Source organism: Mytilus edulis, chromosome 6, assembly GCF_963676685.1.
Source record: "Mytilus edulis chromosome 6, xbMytEdul2.2, whole genome shotgun sequence".
Lineage (NCBI taxonomy): Eukaryota > Metazoa > Mollusca > Bivalvia > Mytilida > Mytilidae > Mytilus > Mytilus edulis.
In genome coordinates this window covers 72179565-72200896 of record NC_092349.1, presented here as the reverse complement: position 1 = coordinate 72200896, position 21332 = coordinate 72179565, and the positions used below count along the sequence as shown (strand labels likewise).

General features: G+C 32.8%; 1 protein-coding gene across 1 annotated transcript; it reads right to left on the bottom strand.

The window, feature by feature from the left end:
* Positions 1-9431: 9431 nt before the first annotated feature.
* LOC139526601 (uncharacterized) lies at positions 9432-21054 on the bottom strand. The gene is made up of 4 exons (XM_071321761.1): positions 20583-21054; positions 17626-18070; positions 10833-10993; positions 9432-9787 (listed from the first exon to the last, which is right to left on the bottom strand). Exons 1-4 carry the CDS (start codon positions 21052-21054, stop codon positions 9432-9434), a joined length of 1434 nt encoding a protein of 477 aa, XP_071177862.1.
* Positions 21055-21332: the final 278 nt, after the last annotated feature.

Genomic DNA, 21332 nt, shown 5'->3' with positions numbered 1-21332 from the left:
AAAAGATCTTCGCCATAAGCTCGCTGCCAATTTGCTCTCTCTCCATCAACAGCATATGCAGAGTTACAACACAGATAATCTTTTTCTTCGTAAGCTTTAGGATCATAAGTGGAGGAAAGCTTTGTAGGTTTCTTTGATGCAATATTTACATCAGCAAAGGCTAAAGCAAAAATATACATTAGTTATATATTAAACACACTGATGTCTAAATGATGCAACATTTACATTATATTTTCGAATCGGTTAAACTTATGTTTCACATCGAATAAAACTTTCTTTATTGCATTGCTTGCAATGATTACTGTTATTTCCCAGTGAAATAAAAACAGCTGATTTCGCATGTGAGATAATCTCGGTTATTTCACACATTTGACGTCATACAACAGGCGTTGTGAAGACGTTGTCGATGACGTTGCATCAAAGCATATTGTGAAATAGCGTAAAAACGATGCAGTTCCTTTTAATTTTCTATGTTAACTCCATTAAAAAACCCATTGTCAATGCAATAAAAAGAAAATCTAACCAAAGAATTGAAATAACAAAAAAAAAAAATTCAACTCGTGACCAAACGACACTGATAATTAACTTATATACTACGCGCATTCGTGAATTAATGTGTTGTTCGTGTAATGGTGGTCTCTTTGTTTACTTGTTGATACTATAGTCTACATAATATTTTAATGTCAAAATTGTTAATCTGGGGTGTACAAAAAACTTTAGATAGAGTGAATTATGTCGTTCATAACTCTAACACTAGCATACAGTAATGGTGTTATGAACAAATGTTATAAATCTGTTTTTTTTTAATAAATGAAATTTATTACTGGTGCTCCTCGAAAACATTTGATATCTGATTTTATTTTATCATGTCACACATTTAGAACTTTTGGCATGAAGATTAAATTTTCGATATCAGCATTCTTAATTATTTGAAGACACTCTATTTTTGCGTCTGTTGTTAAGAACGATTATTATTTAATTATTTTCATATGATTTTGAGCAATAAATGATAAATTAGTTATATTTTCAAGAAATTTTTATTTTGTTTTTAAAAAAAGGAGTTGTTGAAATTGCTAGCAATTTAAGACTTTCACTTGAATTTGGTGAAAATATTTTTGTTCATAACCATAATAACGACGGAAGCACAGTTTTGAAATATTGTTATGAACGTTTTAAAAATGTCTATAATCATGGCTTTATTAACATTTATGTTTCGTTCTTAAGCTGTTATATGGTATGGTTTAATTCAATAACATCACATATAAAGCGATTGAAAGGTTTGTTTATTCACACAGGGAACATAATGACAGATTTGAGAGCCATATATCTATCTGTCCATAACAGTGTCCAAAAATTTTATTTATCACTGTTCGCTAAAAAAAATTATGAAGTGGATAAAAGTGTGTTAAGGTTTTTCTTGTAAACAGTATATGTACCAACTATTCTATTCATTGACCTGGTATCGGTATTTTGAAGCAGAAAAGGACACTGGTTATGAAAAAAATATCATTAAATGAAAGTAAGATAAAATTACATTTCCACAGCTCTATAAATTTGGAAACAATTACTTTGGATATTGGGCTAAATGCATAGCCCATAATATTGTGATTGAATGACTTTTATTTTCCAGATATTCTGTAACATAATGTGACCCGTGATCAGATTCGTGAACAGATTGAATCTGTTTCAAATATCAGCTTAGAAAAGGTCAAATGCAGTTCTTGATGAAAACAAGTATATTTCAAACAGATCATTTTTCAAATGAATGATTGTGGTTTCAAAATGACTTTTAATCCGAAGCATCAAATTCTTGATAATGTTTTCTTCAAAATGACTCCCAATCCGTATGGTGACCAAAGCATCAGTTTTTAAATAGTGTTTTCTTTATCATAGGAAGTGTCTTATTTTTGCGGATTCACCAGCTAACACAGTTCACTGTTTCATTTTATAAGATTTCAATTCCAGTGAATATCCGTTTTCATATATATATATATTTAAATAAAACTATTTCTATTGCAACTATGAGATAATGATTATACAACATCAAATCAACATCAAATATGAAAGCTAATTTGTTTGTAGTTTCAAATTAAAAAAAAAAGCTTTTAGAATTTGTAACTACTTTATTTGAAAAAAAATTACAAGTCAGCTATTTTCCATCCAGCAAATGAACTTTTCACGTTTTCATCACTAAAAACATCTCCATGTGGTTGATAGTGGAACTGGACCTGGCAAAAACAATATCTCCCACGTTCAAATCAATAACAGCTACTTGGGTTGTACCACTAAACGTGTCAGTTCTCATCTCTGTGAAAATCTGGGCAATAGTTTCACTGTTCTTGAAGATATTCACTGCCATTTTGCTACTTCGACTGGGGATAAGAAGGAAAGTGAAAACGTAAATTCCTCTTGTTGGGGCTGTAAATGTCCCTAAATGTTTATTATAACCATGTCCAACGTTTAAGATCACATGATCAAATACTATTGGATAGTGATTTCCAATATTTTGTTCGCTAGTTGACAGTTCGGCATAAAATGCTATAGAGGCAGGTTGTACGGGTACAGATGCTGTGAGTCGTCGGAATACTGAAAATGAACAAGTTACATTGTAGATCTAAAAAAAATAAATCAAAACAAAAATCAAAAATTTAAACATATAGTATTACTTAAAACAATTAGGCAAATATAAACTCGCATCAGTCAACTGATTTATTGTAAAGACCTTCTTTTCAGTCAGAGAAATACCTGACTTGTAAACACCACAATATATGTATCTATATGTTGACTGTAGTTCCGCGAAAGTTCATATGTGATAACAATACTTGGAGGAGTATTTTAATTTACTAATATCAAAATCAATATTTTTTTTTAAATCCAAAACAGAAAAACAGAAAAATGCATACCAAAATAGTTGGGATATACAAACACCGTAAGACAATTCCTTCACCGTCAAACAATAGTAAAATTAGAAATAGGGGAAGAAAAATTTCTTTTTTAGTGAAAGTTTGTGAAGAGTTTACAGTGTAAAACTGGACTATTTCAATCTTGGACAATTATTGCTGTGAATATTTGATTTATGCAAAAGTTCCTTTATGGTAAATTTCAGCAGTATATTTAGACAGTTCTTGGTTATTTAGCAAAAATGTATCATCAATCTGAACATGTCGAAGTGTTGTTTTATTTATTAATTGTATCGAATTTAGACATTATACGACGATGCTTTCTCACACTCACACTTTTCTTAAATAAATGTGAGAGTTCTACGCAGTCAGTTACAAGTAATTTTTTTCGATGTTTTGTGCAAGTGCTCTTTATTTTCTCTTTTTTGTTTATCATAGCATTTTTAATTGTGATTATAATTTAATACTAAAAGTCTTTTGGATGCATAATTGTCGAGAGACGGTGAGATGCAACGATTTTGAGAGGTTCTGGAAAAAGTTTTTAGTGACGGTTTTATACAAAAAGGTCAATGTATGATTTCATAATGAATTGAATTTCAATTAGGGATGATTTAAGAAACAATTTTAGTTTTGGGTTTTGGCGACAGCATTCTGACAGGAAACCGATTAAACGTTACGACTATCGTTTTGCTAAACAATACTTGATAGAACCAAGCCATAATCTATTCGAGTACATGTTAACATTTTTACTTTTAACGAATGAGTAGGTCCAGTACGGGCCGATTTTGGCCTCAAATTTCTGGTATATCTGACGAAAGATGTTGGACAATTTTTAAACACTCGAGTGTCTACTTCAGTGGATCCAATAAGTTGATGTGAAAGCTTTTTACTGATTTAGTCATTAAAAACGCTAAAAGCCTAAATATGAAAAATCTATCAAATATGCAAAAAAATGTCACTTATCAGATGGTTTTTGCCAAAAATGAAAGTGGCCTCATCAGTGTTCATCCTCAACCTTTATATATGTTATGTATTATCATCAAATACAACTTACATTTCAATATTATGAATGAACACAGATGCGGTCACTTTCATTTAAGACGGAAACCGTCTAAAATGTAACTAGAATGCTAAAATTGTGAAGATTTCAGTATTTTATCATGACTTTATGATGCTAGTACGCGATATATATGTATTGTATTGTCAAAAACAACACATATATATGTAGCAGAAGCATTCGACTTTCCAATGAATAACTTAAAGATTACATCTTAACAATTTTGTAAAACTGCTAAATTTTGGGACCGAAAAGGGGTCTTATCGGACCTACTCCTTTTTGACATTTTTAAGATCGACCAGAATAAAAGGATTTTCTTTAGGTTAAAGTCAAATGAAACGAGTGACTGGTGAAATATAATGTTTATCCAATTCTGGAACTAATGCATGTATACATCATGAAATTAGTCTTCTGTGCACGAGTTTATTATTGTTTACGCAAAGATATCGTTTAATCGTCAATTTTTTTTCTCTGTGTCTGTTATGATCTAACAAAAATGGTAGCTCATTAATTGCAATGTTTTGAAGCCGAACATTACCGATTGTTACCTTATATCACCTTATAGTAAACAATCAACAACAAAAAACATGGATAATAAGGTCACTTGCATATATGGAAATATGTCGGCTAATTGCTTCCTGGAAGCAAGCAATTAAAATAAAGTAAACTTCTTCTAAATGTGGACAAATTAAAGAATTTTCTTCTGAAAAAATTATATGTACATAAGTTTTATAATGAAAACTATTCATTTAGTTATAAAAACAGCATATGCATCATTTTTTTTTCTCAAAAAATTCAAAACAAATTCAAAAAAATTCAAAAAAGGAGATCCCAAAACGAATGAAAAGATATCGGGATCGGTTTATACAATAAGATATTATTGTGTATCCTTAATTATAAATTTGATAAAAGAAAAATAGAAATAAAGCACACACAAAAAACTAATATCATGATCATATTATTAATGTAAACAAGATGAACTAACCTCGCAAATAAACATTCAAAGCGACTAAATGTATGTATAACTTACCTCTAGGTTTTTCATATGTATTGTCAATACCAGTAGATCCTTTGGCCCCTTCCAGAGAATTGATCGCATTTAAGTCTACTTTACTTCCATTTTTACTTTCCAAATTATTTTCATTAGTTTGAACAGCATCAATTTGAATTTCTTTATCATGTTTATTCACTTCTTGCAAATCAGTGACCATTTCGATCAGTCTGTTTATTTTTGTTTGCTGATTTTTAACCGTTCCTTTTAGACCTGCTATTTCAATTCCTTGGGCTTCAATTGTTTTCTCAATGATCAGAATTTTTGAATGCATATCGCTGTTATCCGAAATCGCAAACACGTATGACACGAACACCTGTTAATATTAAGTAGAGGACGTACAAATCCATGTTGTCTATATCAATAGAATTCTACACAATGTGTAGAAGATAAAAAAATTATCCTTGACATGATCATAAATATTATCTAACAATGGTTAATTGTTATCTTTAACAATCATACTTCCTAATTCACAATCACTTTGTCTTTGTATTCTACTTAGAAATAACAAATCAGATAACCAAAATGTATGATTTTATAAATTTTTAAGGACTTTGAAGGTAAAATGCTAGTAGCTGGAAAATACAAGATAAATGTACTTGTTTTAAATATTAAGTGTAAGTAAACATAAAGAATACGTACGATGGAATGGGGAAAGGATATTGTAGTCGTGGCAGTGTCATCCTACAATTATTTTCTACAAGCAGTCTTAGCTTTGATTGATGTATTTTTGGCCGCCCTTTCGTTTTGTTCTCCCCCGAGTCAGGCATAGGGTAATCGTAATCAGTAATCGTAATCAGCTGTAATTGATTACATTTTGCAGTGTAATCCTATGTAATCAGTAATCATGCCATTTCTGATTACAAGTAATCGTAATGTAATCAATTACATTGCAAAAAACAGGTGTAATCATTATTACTTTTAGATTACTTTAAGATTACATTCATATGATTACTTGCTGATTACAAATCTTGAATATATATGAAAAGAGTTTTTGATAGACAAGATGAAAAGAAGAAAATGTAAAGCTTGAATGAAAAATCATGAAACTAGTATTCACAATGATGGGACCTTGTTTAATGTGATAAATTATTTTATCATCTATATAACAAATTTGTATAACTAAGTGTTTTATTGTGTTATGGCCGAATGCGAAAATTGTGAGTTCGTACGAAGTTGGTCCCAATCTCGTTAAAATACCAAAAAGTGACCGAAGCAAGTACGATGAATAACGAAGTCTATACGATGGTGCCGAAATTATATACGATAGCAAAAGATAGACATACGAAGGTTAACCGAAGACGGGTATTTAAGCTTCATATCTCAGCCGAAGCCTACATGATGGATCACGAAGGCTACACGATGGATTACAAAGGCTACACGATGAATTACGATGATAGCACGATGGCCATACGATGTCTAAAAGACGTCGTGTACAGCTTACGATGCATTTAAATTATATGCCGAAGGCATCACGCGTTTTAACTTGGTATGGTGTTACTCTTTAAGAATATCTTAAGCGCTATTGACTTTAAAGTTCAAAGGTCAAGGTCACAGTGGCAGTTGTAATACAGGGCAATATCACCCTTGTGGACACTCTAAAACCAATATGCTTCAAAAGATTTTAACCACATTTGGTATATTGTTCCTCCTTGTAATGATCTGACACTTATTACGTTCAAGGCAAAAGGTCAAGGTCATGCAGATTGACTTGTTTTTTCTCCTTGAAATAGCATAATACACAGGAAACGGGTTGCTAATTTTTTTACCTGCTGTTTCTAAAGACAATATTAAAGGTATTTTCAGTTACTGAATGTTTTGGTTGATCCCTAAAAACATAGTTTATGTATGAAATATGCATATTCAATTTACCATTTTCTGCATGTGTCATGTAAAATAAAGTGTCAATATTTGTCCCCAATATGTTACATACGAGGGGATGCCACGCTCGGCATTGCCTTGTTTGAACTGTAAAATGTGTACACTAGTCTGAATAATCACCCTATAATTATGCCCATGTTTACTGATCTATCTTAAAGGTAAGGTAATGGGTTCGTTGATCCCTTTTATTCAAAAAGAGCTCTTTCCAGGAGAATATCATAATACTATAGACAAAAGGATGGATGTTGGGAAAGCATCAAATGCGGCAAAATATGACATATAGAAAACAAAATGGTTATAGAGTAAACATTCGTGTGACAACAACTCAGATGATACATAAAAAATCAGAATAATGAAGAAAAAGTTTCCCTATATACGTGTACCTGCAGTGTTGGTGTAAGCACTTTGGGCGCATGTGTTTTCACTTTTACATGATTTTCATTATGTTACTTGATATGAAAAATTGACAAAAAATAATATTTTACTTGTAATAGTAAATCCTGAGCCTGTAATAGCTGCTCTTCTTGAATTTGAATTAATAGAAATAACGCTGTCGCCTTTCTTGTTCTCATAGAATCATATGATATGAGCTCCATGTTTTATGAACGTCTTTCTCGACTGTCATATTAGACTTACCAGTGCATATCGCGCATGGCACTTCAATGTATTTTAGCGCAAAAATTAACTTACATTTAGCTGGGTTTATTGCCGTCGTAGTTCCATCTTGTCGCCTTCGTACTTTTATTCGATGGCAACACGACGGGATTACGAGGTCTTCACGAAGTCGTGTTGCCATCGTAAGACCTTCGGATAGCTTCATGATTCATTCGTGTAGACATCGTAATGTCAAAACTACCCGATGGAAACGATGGAAACACGAATGCAATACGATGTTCAAAGATACATTCCCGGTGACATTACGATGGTGAGGATGGTGATACGAACTCAATACGAACCCTCAACATCGGACGCACCTTCGGGGATTTTTTAACATGTTTAAAAATTTAGAACCCTTCCCGAAGTTGTCCCCGAAGGCTAGAAAAAGTGGCCGATGGTTCTACGGTGGTTAAAGATGGCACTACGAATAGCCCGATCTGGATACAATCAGTCCCGATTTAGAAAAATTTCCATAATCGTGTTGTCATCGCTGTAAAAATCGGGACAGTGTGACGCGGGCATTATCAGTTTACTAAAGGAAAATGGCTCTCCAATATTTCGTTAGGAAAATGAGCTCTTATGATAAAAGAATATGCCTTGAAAACATTTTTTTCCTTGATGAAACATTTAGTTCCAATTTGACTTCGATGTTCGACATCAATATATGAGCCCTCTTAATTCAAAATGGAAGTTTAAACCAGATTTCATTTATTGACAAATTGAATAAATTTTGTTTTCCATAAATTCTTAATAATATGTGCTTTCTAATTTTCATTCTTTATTAACTTACGGCTTATCAGTATAAACAAGTAAATGTACAGTGTATACATATGGCATAAGATTACACACAATATGCATATATAGTAAACAATAGGTGATGTCAGAAGTTTCATTTATACAAAATATCTTTATTACAATAAACTGTTTCTAAATTTAAAGAGAAATGTATATACTTTCCTAAGTTACAAAGCTGTTTAGTGTTTCCACCTATTAATAATTCTATTAATCATTAATTAGATCAAGTATTAAAAATTTTCAAACAAATAATGACAATCAACCACTTTTAACTTTATCGATATTGTTATTAAGACAAAAACAATTAATACCCAAGCTCACCTATTGTTTGTTAAAAAAATGGAAGTAGTGATTAACACCTGTAAAAACATTAATGGATGTGTCAATTATGTCCCAACAGACAATAGAACTATACTTAATTGATTTTTCCTTATTTGTTCAGGTTTTATGTTAATTAGGCAGTTGGTTAAAATTTGTAGAAAAAAAGTTATATCTTTAACACAGAGAAAGGACACTTGTCTATAGCTATTTTATCATATTTCACATGTTACACTGTACTTATCTATAAATTCTTTTAAATAAGATGAATAAATTAATGCTTTTAAAAAAATCACCAAAATTAGCTTTTTTGTGAGGATAAAAAATATTAAAAAAACTTTGATATTGCAATAACAATGTAATCATAAGTAATCTTAAGTAATCATGATTACTTTAACGAAAAGTAATCTAATGTAATCGATTACATATGAAATAGGGTGTAATTGAAATGTAATCGATTACATTTTTATTAGCAAAGTAATTGTAATTTAATCGATTACATTTTAAAGTAATCGACCCCATCCCTGCCCAAAGTACCTCTTATTACCAAGTCATAACGCTAAAGAAAACTTTAGAATTTTGTCCTGTCCGATCTGATTGATAATTAATACTATTGTATAGATTAGGTTTATTTTCCATTCCAGGCTCACTTAAATTTTTGCGGAAGTTGTGGCCCTTGGAGACAAAATATTGCTTGAAAAGTCTTCATATTTTCAATTTAGAAAGAAAAACAAATAAGCTCTATTCTGTTGTAGCTACTGTTACATACAAGTTAAAAGTCTGCTATTTTCCATCCAGCAAAGGAACTTCTCACGTTACCATCGCTATATACATCCCCATGCAGTTGAAGAGTATAAATCTTGGCTATAACTTCACTGTTTTTGAAAATATTCACTGACATGGCGCCGCCTCGACTAGAAAAAAGAGTGAAAGTGAAAACGTATATTCCGTTCTTAGGAGCTGTAAATGTTCCTGAATGTTTGTTATAACCGTTTCCAACATTTAATGGCACGTGATCAAATACTATTGAATGATGCTTTCCAACATATGTTTCAACTGTAGTAAGCTGGGCATAAAATTCAACGGCGGAGGTTTGTACAGGTACAACTATTTTTAGAAGTCGGCTTACTGAAAATAAATGAAAAATAATTTACTTATTACAAATATACGCAAGAAAGTGAACACGACTCACGCATAAAATCAATGCCGACACCCTGTCACATTGAATATACATTAACGAACGCTTGAAATAGCCATCAAAGGCACCAAGCTTATAATGTAATACGCCAGACGATAGAGGGATTGCCATTGCAAGCAAAAATATTATACATATTGTTTAACGACCTGTCTGTTGCCGGATGCTATTCAACTGAACGACACGAACCAGAACATATTCACCTGATCTTACTGACTATTAATCTGTCTGTTATGGCAAGGTTGGTTATCTACACACGCAGAACATTCGGTTCTGCAATGTAAACCGTGAGAGGATTTTCTGGTTATGCTTGAGTGGAGTAATTGTCACCACTTCGAAAAGTATCAACATTTCTAAATCGCTATTTTCTCAATCAACTGATCAAAATATTGAAAATCGGAGAATGCTATGCTCTGATGAATACTTATAATGACAATCAAATTCTGAGATGGGTCGTTTAACAGTCGTACAAGTTCAAATTTAGTTTGTTTTATGTCAACGGGATTGGATATCGTTTTTGGCGGCGTGTGCTGTCCGAAGTTGATAGACGTCTTAATAAATCTAAAAACTGCCAATTTTCATTATTTCATGCGTAAGGGGATCGGTTCTGATTGAGGACAATGTTAAAAAGAATATTATAAATGTTTCTTACGAGCTTCATAAAAGTTTCTCCATGTTGCACCCAATAATCTGCAGGGTAAATTTTTAGTTTTCATTCATAAATTCCCAGGAATATTTATTCTTAGGCTTTCAATTAGTTTTAGTTGACATTTTTATCTTAATGTTATGGGTTTAAAACTATGAATGAATATCATGATTTTTTGCCTAAACGATAGGAATAAATGACGAAACATTTACACGTATCATATTAGAATATTAGACACAACTATGTTTTTTTTAACTTAACAAAACATCTCTACTTTACGAGGTTTTTCTTTTTCAAGATTTAAAATGCTCTCGAAGTGACTACATATATACTAGATTTTCCTCTTGGTGTTTCCTTTTCAATTTCATCAGGTTGTCCTTCGTCCTCTGATGGTTGTGGTGGAGGGGGAGGAGAAGGAGTAGGAGGAGGAGGAGGAGGAGGAGGAGGAGGATATGGTGATGGCGGTGGTGGCGGCGTTGGATATGCATCATTGCTTAGCGGATATGGGTGACTAATTTTCTTAACACCTTTTTGTTAAAGGTGCTATATAGCTGATGTTCGTGGCTATATTCTGACGTATCAAACAAGTGTTTGTCCTTCGTCATATCTTGATATATATCATCAGTGTTGATGTTGTGGCATAGTGAGTCTATATATACCAGACATTTATATACATAAGAAATAGTCACTTTCAGGACTTTTAAAGAATTACTATTAATGCAACTATTAATACATTTGTATCTAGCTGATTTTCAATACAACATGTAGGAAGTATATTTAATATGATATTTTTAAAGTTAATTCTGTAGTTGGAAATTTCAGTAAAAAGTGATTTTCATCTTCTTCGTCACCTGATACATTACAAACTCGTTCATCGGTGGGTAAACCTTAATATGGCATTTTATCAATAGCAAAAATTTTATTTTATTTTACACAGAGATGACCTTTCTTACTTACTACTTAAAACATCAACATAATAACTACGTTGATTTGAATTATGAAATTGTTGGTAAAATTCTAGTTGTGATGAATCGTGAATTTTTTATGATTGATCCTGTGTGCACTGATCAATAACTCGTTGTTTAATACTTGGTAGATATTGTTTAATAGAAAAGTTTTCCCACCTTGGTTTGACAATCCTAGATTGTTTAAAATAGAATAAAGTTTGTTTTTGTGTCCAGGAGTTCTTATTTTAGTTGCTAGAAAAACTTTGGATACAAGATTAGTGTGTTTGCAGACCTTAAAATATGATCAAAACCTTAATACAAGAAAATGATATTTTTGACCACAACGGTAGCCTGCATGGTCATTCACCCATGTACTTAATCATACCAGGTTATTGGGGTCAACAGAAAGTGTTGAAATGTCTTGTTTATCGGTTTGGCATGTAAAAGTAAAAAGATTTCAGTTTAAAAGTGAATATGATCGAGGAAATAATAAAATAAGTTTTCAATTTATACTATATATTATATGATTAACGGAGGGATAATAGTTGGATATTAAACAAAAGACAATTGTATTATAACACTTTTTTACAGTATGTATCATCGAACACATTAACATTAAATACTTGATAAATCTAATCTTTGAAAGAATAACATTATTTAATTCATCTAATATTATGTATTACTTCTTTCGAAAGACTGCATAACGCGACAATGTTTATTTTATTTTCAACATGGCGACTAATTTTAATCCGATTATTGACAAGTCTAAACATGATAAGATATTATATAGTATGACAAAGACAAGTCAGCGCACGCTTTCAATGATTTACAAAATGTAGCAATTATATCATAAATTCAAGATAAATTCATCCCATAAATATTAAGATATATAATACTTATTAGTGACAATAATATACCGATTTAATGATTTCAAAAGACCGACGCGATTTTTCAATATGGCGGATTTATTGACCGTTATCAACATGTTATGACGTTCAATAATGGACAAGTTTGAACACGCTTTCAATATTTATTTAATAATCTTGTCATCACACCACTTAATCGTCTGTAGTCGTAGGTGAATAAATAGACAAGTTACGAAAAGGCATATTCACGACGCTGAGGCTGACAATTTACACATTAAGTGTGGGGACTACGTCAAAACACAAAATAATACAGTGGATATTGATTCTTTGGAGACAATTTATTAGAAATATTCCGTATGGAAAGAATATTCAATAGCATTTGAACCATAAGAAATATATGAAATAGATAATCATAAACTCTTTAATATTTCAAATTTTAAGAAACTTTAATGCTAAAAAAGATGGAAGGAAAGGGTGGGCAGGTAAATGTGATAGATGTGCAGAGCAGCGGAGACACGAGGTACATACTTGTGTTAAATTTTTAGGAAAAACTGTATGCATGACAAATGTGTCATCTCTATGGGCATGCAAGCCCTTAACAGACCTTGCAAATAATCTTAACTTTTATAATCTTTATTATACTTTCTCGGGATATATTTGTAAGGGTCATTTTTATATACTTTGTTATGAAAAACAAACAAAGAAGTGACCATATGTATTTTGGTCAAGTTTATTGCACCCTATTTGTTTATCTAACGTGATTTATTTTATAACACCTAAACACAATTTTTATACGATTCAACAAAAACATGTTGCATCATACATGTTATAGTTTTAGAAAAAAATGCTGCCAGTCTTTTCTCTATTTGAGATACCAATGCTAAGGATTTCTCTAAAACCATGTGTACCTGTACCTATTGATAATTTACGGAGGTACCAGCCGGTTTTTTTCCGAGAGGGGTGTGTGTGTGTGTGTGTGTGTGTTGGAAAAGGGGGGGTTGCTATGATGAAATTTGATCAACTTAGCCCAAAAAAAGGCAGGATGACAGTTTATGTAAAAAAAATCAGTCAACTTAGCCCAACAAAATGGGCAGGATGACAGTTTATGTAAAAAAAAAGTCAGAATAAGCTAATTAAAATGGATGGAGCAAAGAGAGAAATAAATTAAAAGGCCGGACAGTGAGAGATTACTAAAAAAACAAACAGATGCAGAACAACATTTGTCATTTACCCCCCCCCCCCCCCTCTCCCTCCCCTAAACCCAAATAAAAATCAAATGGTAACCCCTTAGTTTGAGTAAACATGTGTTTAATTTTAGTTTTAATTGTCTTTGAACTAGCATGCAGTATATGCGAATACTTTTTTGTTTACTTCAGCGCTTTGTCTATCGGTTGTATGTTGGTTGTTTATAAGCCTCGTGTCGATCTTATGAAATAAGAAAATTAATTTATTTTAATTTGTAGTTGGCCATAATTTTGAACTGCAACATTGACCGCTCACAAACATGTTTAACCCTGCCATACTTTTAATTGAACCAGAATTAGAGTTAGATTTCCCAAAATATTTTTTCATCTTAGCGGTTAAAATTTGTCCATTTCGATCGCCCCTCGTTACCCCCACTAAATCCTGCACGCGTAAACATTTCGTAAACATTTCATGTCTAATAATCGCCAGCATTGATAGCAAAAAGCAATTGTCATATTCGATGTTACGCTTGATGTTCTAGATAATGTGATTTAAATTAACCAAGAAGCACATCTGTTTAAATCGATAACCAATGTTTTGACATCGTCCCCACATTTAAAGTCTAATTTGTCAACCTCAGCGTCGAGAATATACCTTTTCGTAACATGTCTACTAGTATGTAATCTCAGAGACATATAATACAATAATGATCTGTTAATACGCACTAAGGTGGGGTTTTCCTGTATATCTATTAATAGACTGGGGATTTTCATCAAATTCAAAGAAAGAAAAAATGTATATGAGACAATATCTAAAAAAGTCGTCTAATTTTTGGCAATAAGAAAAAAATTTAAAAAAAGTCTTTAGACCCGGTATTGTAATAGCACAAATCGAAGAAGACACGTTAAGGATCTAGGAACTGTTGCCTGTAATTCAAACAATTGTTAAATGTGGTAACAATTGCAATTTCAAAAATGGTAAAAAATAATTCCAGTTCTGGCTCGGATTGATAGTTAAAAGGGTCAAGTGTAGCTTCAGCTTGAGATTTTATGTTTTCCAGATGTTTTACTTTCGTTTCGGTCTTTCTCAATATGTTAAGCCTGTTCTTAGTTATCAAAGTCTTTGATCGAGTCACATCTATCGAAAGATAGATCTTTAATTTCTGCATTAAGTTCTGATTATAACATGGAATGTTGTATACGATTCTAATTTCTTCTTGTAGTATTCCTTACTTAATTTCCATACTTGTAATGTCGTCTATGGTGCAACTTCACTTTGTTACGCTGTTGACATCAGCCGCCTGTCTTGTTATGTTGAACTGAGCAAAAGGGTCATTCTTTCTTGTCGACCTCTCAATAAATAAGTTCTAATTTGGATAATGTCTGACATGATTTAACCAACTTTACTAAAATTGTCTATTTATAAATTAAGAAACTAATAAGAAACTAAGGTTTCAACTCCCTCAAGCGAGTTGGCTTTAGATGAATTTTCCTTTTTATTTTAGGTATTTTTGACACATAGCTCTGCAACGCTTTCGGTACGTATACATCTTCGGATTTCAAATGTTTTGCTTTGAGCGTTCCTGATGAGGGTAAATCCAGAAAAGCGCTTCGGACGCAAGAAATTGATAACGTGTTGTTTTCAATATTTTACATCCGTGGGTCGATACCTCTGCTGGTGGACTATCAGTCCCCGAGGGTATCATCAGCCCAAAGTCAGTACTTCAGTACTGACATGATTTAAAAAAACTTTACTAAAATTGTCCGTTTATAAACTTATAAATTATTAAGAAACTAAGGTTTGAACTCCCTCAGGCAAAGTTGGCTTTAGATGAATTTGGCTATTTATTTTATAGTCGCCGTCAGCTAAAATTCGTAGCTGTTATCGGTAAAAATAATCTAAACTATCAATTGCGTTCACTCGAGATATAGTTTTACACATTTCATTCATAAATCGTCAAAAGAAAAACCACTACTTACCTACCTTTTAAGTGATCGCACAGTAATAATCCTTCACATTTTCCAGAATGTTTTCCATTGTAATTCCGCCATCTTCGTTTCTATGAGGATCCTTTGTTTACATATGACATACGCCACTTTCGGAGTTTCTTGTAATATTCTTGTCATTGATGGGATAAAGTTTCTCGCGCTTTATGCAAATTTTCTCAACTTGAACTCCACGGAAACACTTTCGGTAAAAACAATGGCTGATTACACCATTCAAAATCGTCTTGGAAAATGTGAAGGTCAGGATTATCACAGTGCAATCACTTAAGAGGTAGGTCAGTAGTGTTTTTTTGGCGATTTATGAATGGAATGTGAAAAAACTATTTCACGAGTGAACGTGGTTGATAGTTAAAATAATTTTTACCGATAAGCGCTACGAATTTCAGCTGACGGCGACTATAGATATTTTTGACATATAGCACTTCAACGGTTTCGGTACTTATACATCTTCGGGTTTCAAATGTTTGGTTTTGAGCGTTCCTGATGAAGGTAAATCCAGAATATGTCTATATAGAAGAAAAATGCGGTATGATAGCCAATGAGACAACTACATATCAAAGTTCAAATGAAGGGGATGTAAGCCAGTATAGCCAACCTTACAACCTTTAACAATGAGTAAAACCAATACCATATAGTTAGATATAAGATGCTGGGATACAAAAAATACAAAACAATTCAATTCAGAAAAGTAACAGTCTAATTAGTCATCAAAAGTACCAGGATTATAATTTAGTACGCCAGACGCGCGTTTCGTCTACATAAGACTCATCAGTGACGCTCATATCAAAATAGTTATAAAGCCAAACAAGTACAAAGTTGATGAGCACTGAGGATCCAACATTTCAAAAAGTTTTTCCAAATACGGCCAAGGTATTCTATTCCTTGGACAAGAAAATCCTTAGTTTTTCAACAAAACAAAGTTTTGTAAACAGGAAATTTATAAAAATGACCAAATGAACACCGAAATGCAGACTACTGGGCTGGTAATACCATCGGGGACGAAACGTACACCAGCAGTGGCATCGACCCAGTGGTTTAGTTTAAACATATTTGTTTATAGTGGATTGGAATACAAGTTTTGCAACTTATATTAATCCCTTTCCACTTTGCGGGTGCGAGTGCTGCCTTGAAGCGGCATTAGCCTGCTCTTTGCTCTTTTTCGAAATATACAAGGGTGTCTTTAACGTGCAAGAAATATGGCTCTCTCTCTTAACACGGGTCAGTCATTTATCGTCCCCTTCCGACGGACTATCATCGTTTCCCAAGACCATACTCGCAAATGGTGTCAAGGGAGAGCCGAAAATGCAGTCCCTGAAATTTTCATCCCGAACGGGAATCGAACCAGGACCTTTGTATTAGTATTCCGATGCACTAACCACTACACCACGGCCCAGTGGTGTAAATAGTTATCAAAAGTACCAGGATTATAATTTAGTACGCCAGACGCGCGTTTCGTCTACATAAGACTCATCAGTGACGCTCATATCAAAATAGTTATAAAGCCAAACAAGGACAAAGTTGATGAGTACTGAGGATCCAAAATTCCAAAAAGTTGTTCCAAATACGGTCAAGGTAATCTATTCCTTGGACAAGAAAATCCTTAGTTTTTCGAAAAATTCAAAGTTTTGTAAACAATAAATTTATAAAAATGACCACATAATTGATATTCATGTTAACACCGAAGTGCTTACTACTGGGCTGGGGATACCCTCGGGGACGAAACGTCCACCAGCACCATAGTTACCAGGATTATAATTTAGTACGCCAGACGCGCGTTTCGTCTACATAAGACTCATCAGTGACGCTCATATCAAAATAGTTTAAAATGCTTAACAAGTACAATATGTATATAACAATACAATTTACGAAAAAAAATATGACGGACATGAACCAAAAACAACAACCACTGAAATACACAATGTACAGGCTCCTAATTTTCGTCAGCCACATAAAGAATGTGGCGGACACAATATACGATAGCCATGTAATATCAATCTATTTTAACAGGGATCAGGACAATAATTCACACAACAGAGTTGTAAAAGAAAAACGAACGTTATTTTGCTCAGTTTTTAATAAATATTGTACATTCTGCATTTCTGATTACTTTTAAAAAATCACAAATCTGCAACTTTCCATCCAGCAAATGAACTTTTTACGTTAATGTCACTAAATACATCTCCATGTGGTTGGTGAATGGAACTGGTTCTAACGAATGCAGTATCTCCAATGTTCATATCAATGACAGCTACTGGGGTTGTTCCACTTAACGTGTCAGTTCTCATCTCTGTATAACTCTGGGAAATTACTTCACTGTTCTTGAAAATATTCACTGCCATGTAGCTACCTCGATTCGGAAAGAGAGTGAAGGTGAAAACATATATCCCGCTTACAGGGGCAGTAAAAGCTCCCGTATGTTTGTTATATCCATAACCAACATTCAAGGTCACGTGATCAAATACTATTGGATGATGTTTTCCAACATTTGCCTCCCTTGAAGTAAGCTGGGCATAAAATGCAACGGCGGAAGGTTGTACAGGTACATCTGTTGTTAGAAGTCGACTAACTGAAAATAAAACTAAAATATGTGATAATTACCAATATATGAAAGAAAAGCACGATTAACGGAAAAAAAGTCTCGACAAACTTGAATATACATTAACGGACGCATTAAAAGGGGCTGCAAGTTATAATAAATGGATAACTGTTAATCTATTATGGTCTATAAATGTGGATGCCACATCCCAAAATTAGGAATTTTATTATCCAGTAGGAAAACTTCTAAAAAGTATATCCCTTCCAAATAGAATTATTTAAATGTTTAAAACTCTTTAAAGGATGCTATCAACGTCCAAGAAAACGTTGTAATGAAATTTATTCTATTTATTTTAGAGAAAATAACAAAAGTTTGATGTTACTCATTTTCTAGTTGAAGTTGCTAAGACAGGGCTATGAATCAATCAAATTGTGATCATCACTCAAAAAATTTTACGGTCGCCATCATGAGCTGATTGGCAATTATGACAAAAATGTGTCAGGAATGATATCTGATATTCTTCCTCAGCCATAATAACCTTCTATCTTTACCGAACTGAACAAATAAATAACACGACGGGTGCCGTATACGTGCAGGCAATGCTTACCCTTCCGGAGCACTTTATTTCACTTCCGGTTTTTAGCGGAGTTCGTGTTGTTTCTTATTATTTATAACTGTTGATGTAAATGTCCTATGATTTTTTTAGTCTTTGTTAACTCCTTGGTTTTTATTTTTATTGTCTTTCTAGATATTGTTGCAATGAGAGAAAAAGAAACGTCCTAATATCAATTCGTTTTTGTTATAGTTGTATATCATTAATTAGATTTGAACGTAAATGATCAAATTTTATAAATGTAAGAGAAGATAACATTAAAATAGACTACTATTCGTAAATTTGGAAAATTCAAAAGGAAGTTATCGATTATTTATATTAAATCAAGAATACAAACCACGTGATATAATAAAAATGACTTAATCTTTTAGCTATTCAGGGAAATTTTAAAACATTTTCACGAATGTTCATCTTATTTCCTGTTAAACCTAATGGAGGTTTATTGAGTACGTTTATGCAAGAAAATGTACAGCTACAGCCAAAATGTTCGAAAGTACAGTAACATTGAAGCTTTTTGACAATCAGTTAATTTAATTCCTTCTCAGGTATAGCATTTAATGTGGACTCAGCATGGTTCGAATAAAAAATTGCGTCCAGCTATTCGACGGGGCATATTATTTTTTAAATTGTATAAATGATATCCACTTACATTAAGCACCGAAAGATGAAATTTAGTGGCCAGGCAAGCAAGTTGAACTTGGATTTACCCCTATGTAAAATATATCACAGTCAAAGGAACAGTGGGGTCAACAACCATTAGTTTTGAATTTTCCTCGGAATTCATAAAATGGAGAAAGGAAATGGTGAATATGTCAAAGCGACAACCACCTGACCATAGAGCAAACAACAGTTTGTGATTTTCCTTTTTTCAAATATATTTTAGATATAGAAAATAAATCTTCAGTATTTAAAATGTTAAATCTATTATCCCCGTGTTGCACCCAATAACTCGCAAACAGAATGTTAATTTCGATATATATGCATTCTTCCCCAGAGTATTGATTCTTAGTCATGTTAGTAGCGCTGTCACTTAGATTTTTAGTTGACGTTTTCATTGTAATTCAATTGGGGTTAACATTATGAATTGATATCGCGCAAAAACAATATAAATAAATGACAAAAAATTAGAATATTAGACACAACGCTGTTTCGATGTTTATATAAATTTAATATTGTTCAATTACTAACAAGAAATCTCTGCTCTATGAGGATTATGTGTTGACTACATGACAGTCCATGGATGGTGTAAAAGGGTGACGAAAGATACAATAGAGACAGTCAAACTCATAAATCGACAAGAATTGACAAACGCCATGGCTAAAAATGAAAAGGACAAACATACAAACAATAGTACACATAACACAACATAGAAAACTAAATAATAAACAACACGAACCCCACCAAAAACTAGGGGTGATCTCAGGTGCTCCGGAAGGGTAAGCAGATCCTGCTCCACATGTGGCACCCGTCATGTAAACTTCCCGAAATTAACGTGTATGCTGTAATGGAGTAAGGCATATGGTGCCATTGTAGAAGGTATATAATGCTATGGCGTATGAGGGTAAAGGGAATGGTGAAATGGTGTAACGTGCGATCGGGAATGGTGTGAATGGATGGTGCACGTCATTTTAAACTATACAAAATATACAAAGAACTGATTTTTAATTGATTACATTCATTTACAGTATTGTGATCAAAATTCTTTCTTTAAAATAAATAAACAATTTTGTAGTCGCATGCTTTCTTTGAAATTAAATTGCGTGATGGTGTTATGTGTAACGTGTATGGTGCAAATGTGTAACGTGTATGGTGTAATGGCACAGGGTGTATGGTATTATGTTGTACGGTGAATTTGATTATGTAATGGTGTATTGTGTAAGTGGGAAGTTTACACCATCCAAGAACTGTGACTACATATATTAGATTTACCTCTTGGTTTATCCTCCTCAATCTCATCAGGATGTCCTTCGCCCCCTAGTGGCAAATTTTGGTCATGTAGTTCAGGCGTACTTCCGTTGTCATATAACATGCTGTTATGATCAGTTTGGATAGCTCCAACATTCATTTCTGTGTTTACTGTTTGCCGATTTGTTATAATAGCATTGAGTCTTTCAATTTCTGTTTGCTGATTCTTAACCGTGGCTTTTAAATGAGAAATTTCAATTCCTTGCGCTTTCATTACAATTCCTTGTTCTTTTATTACAATTCCTTGGGTTTTCACCGTTTTGTGAATCTGTAAAATTTCGGAATACAGATCGATATTTTCCGATTTGGCTACAGCTACAATAACAAATACTTCTGCAAACAGTAAAACAAGGACCCTTGTAGCCATATTGAATGTGTTGATCATATGATCCACACACATGTACGCTGTTTCCCTAATAAGGAAAATTCGTGACATTGTTGTACTTCTTATCTAATAATCAACAGGTTAGAGTTTACTGCAGAATGGTTATGGTTTATTCTTTGGAACCATTCGATGTAAATTATCAAGTGTGTCTACTGATAATAACGCTATGTTAAAACCGACACACGCCGCAAAACACTGAATTTGATGCAAATATTTATGCATATTCAGGTCTTTAAAATACTTATTTGAATATTTCATATACATTCATGTAGTTAACGAAGGTCCATCGGGTATTAATTTGTATATGAATAAAACTTTAAGAACTCTAT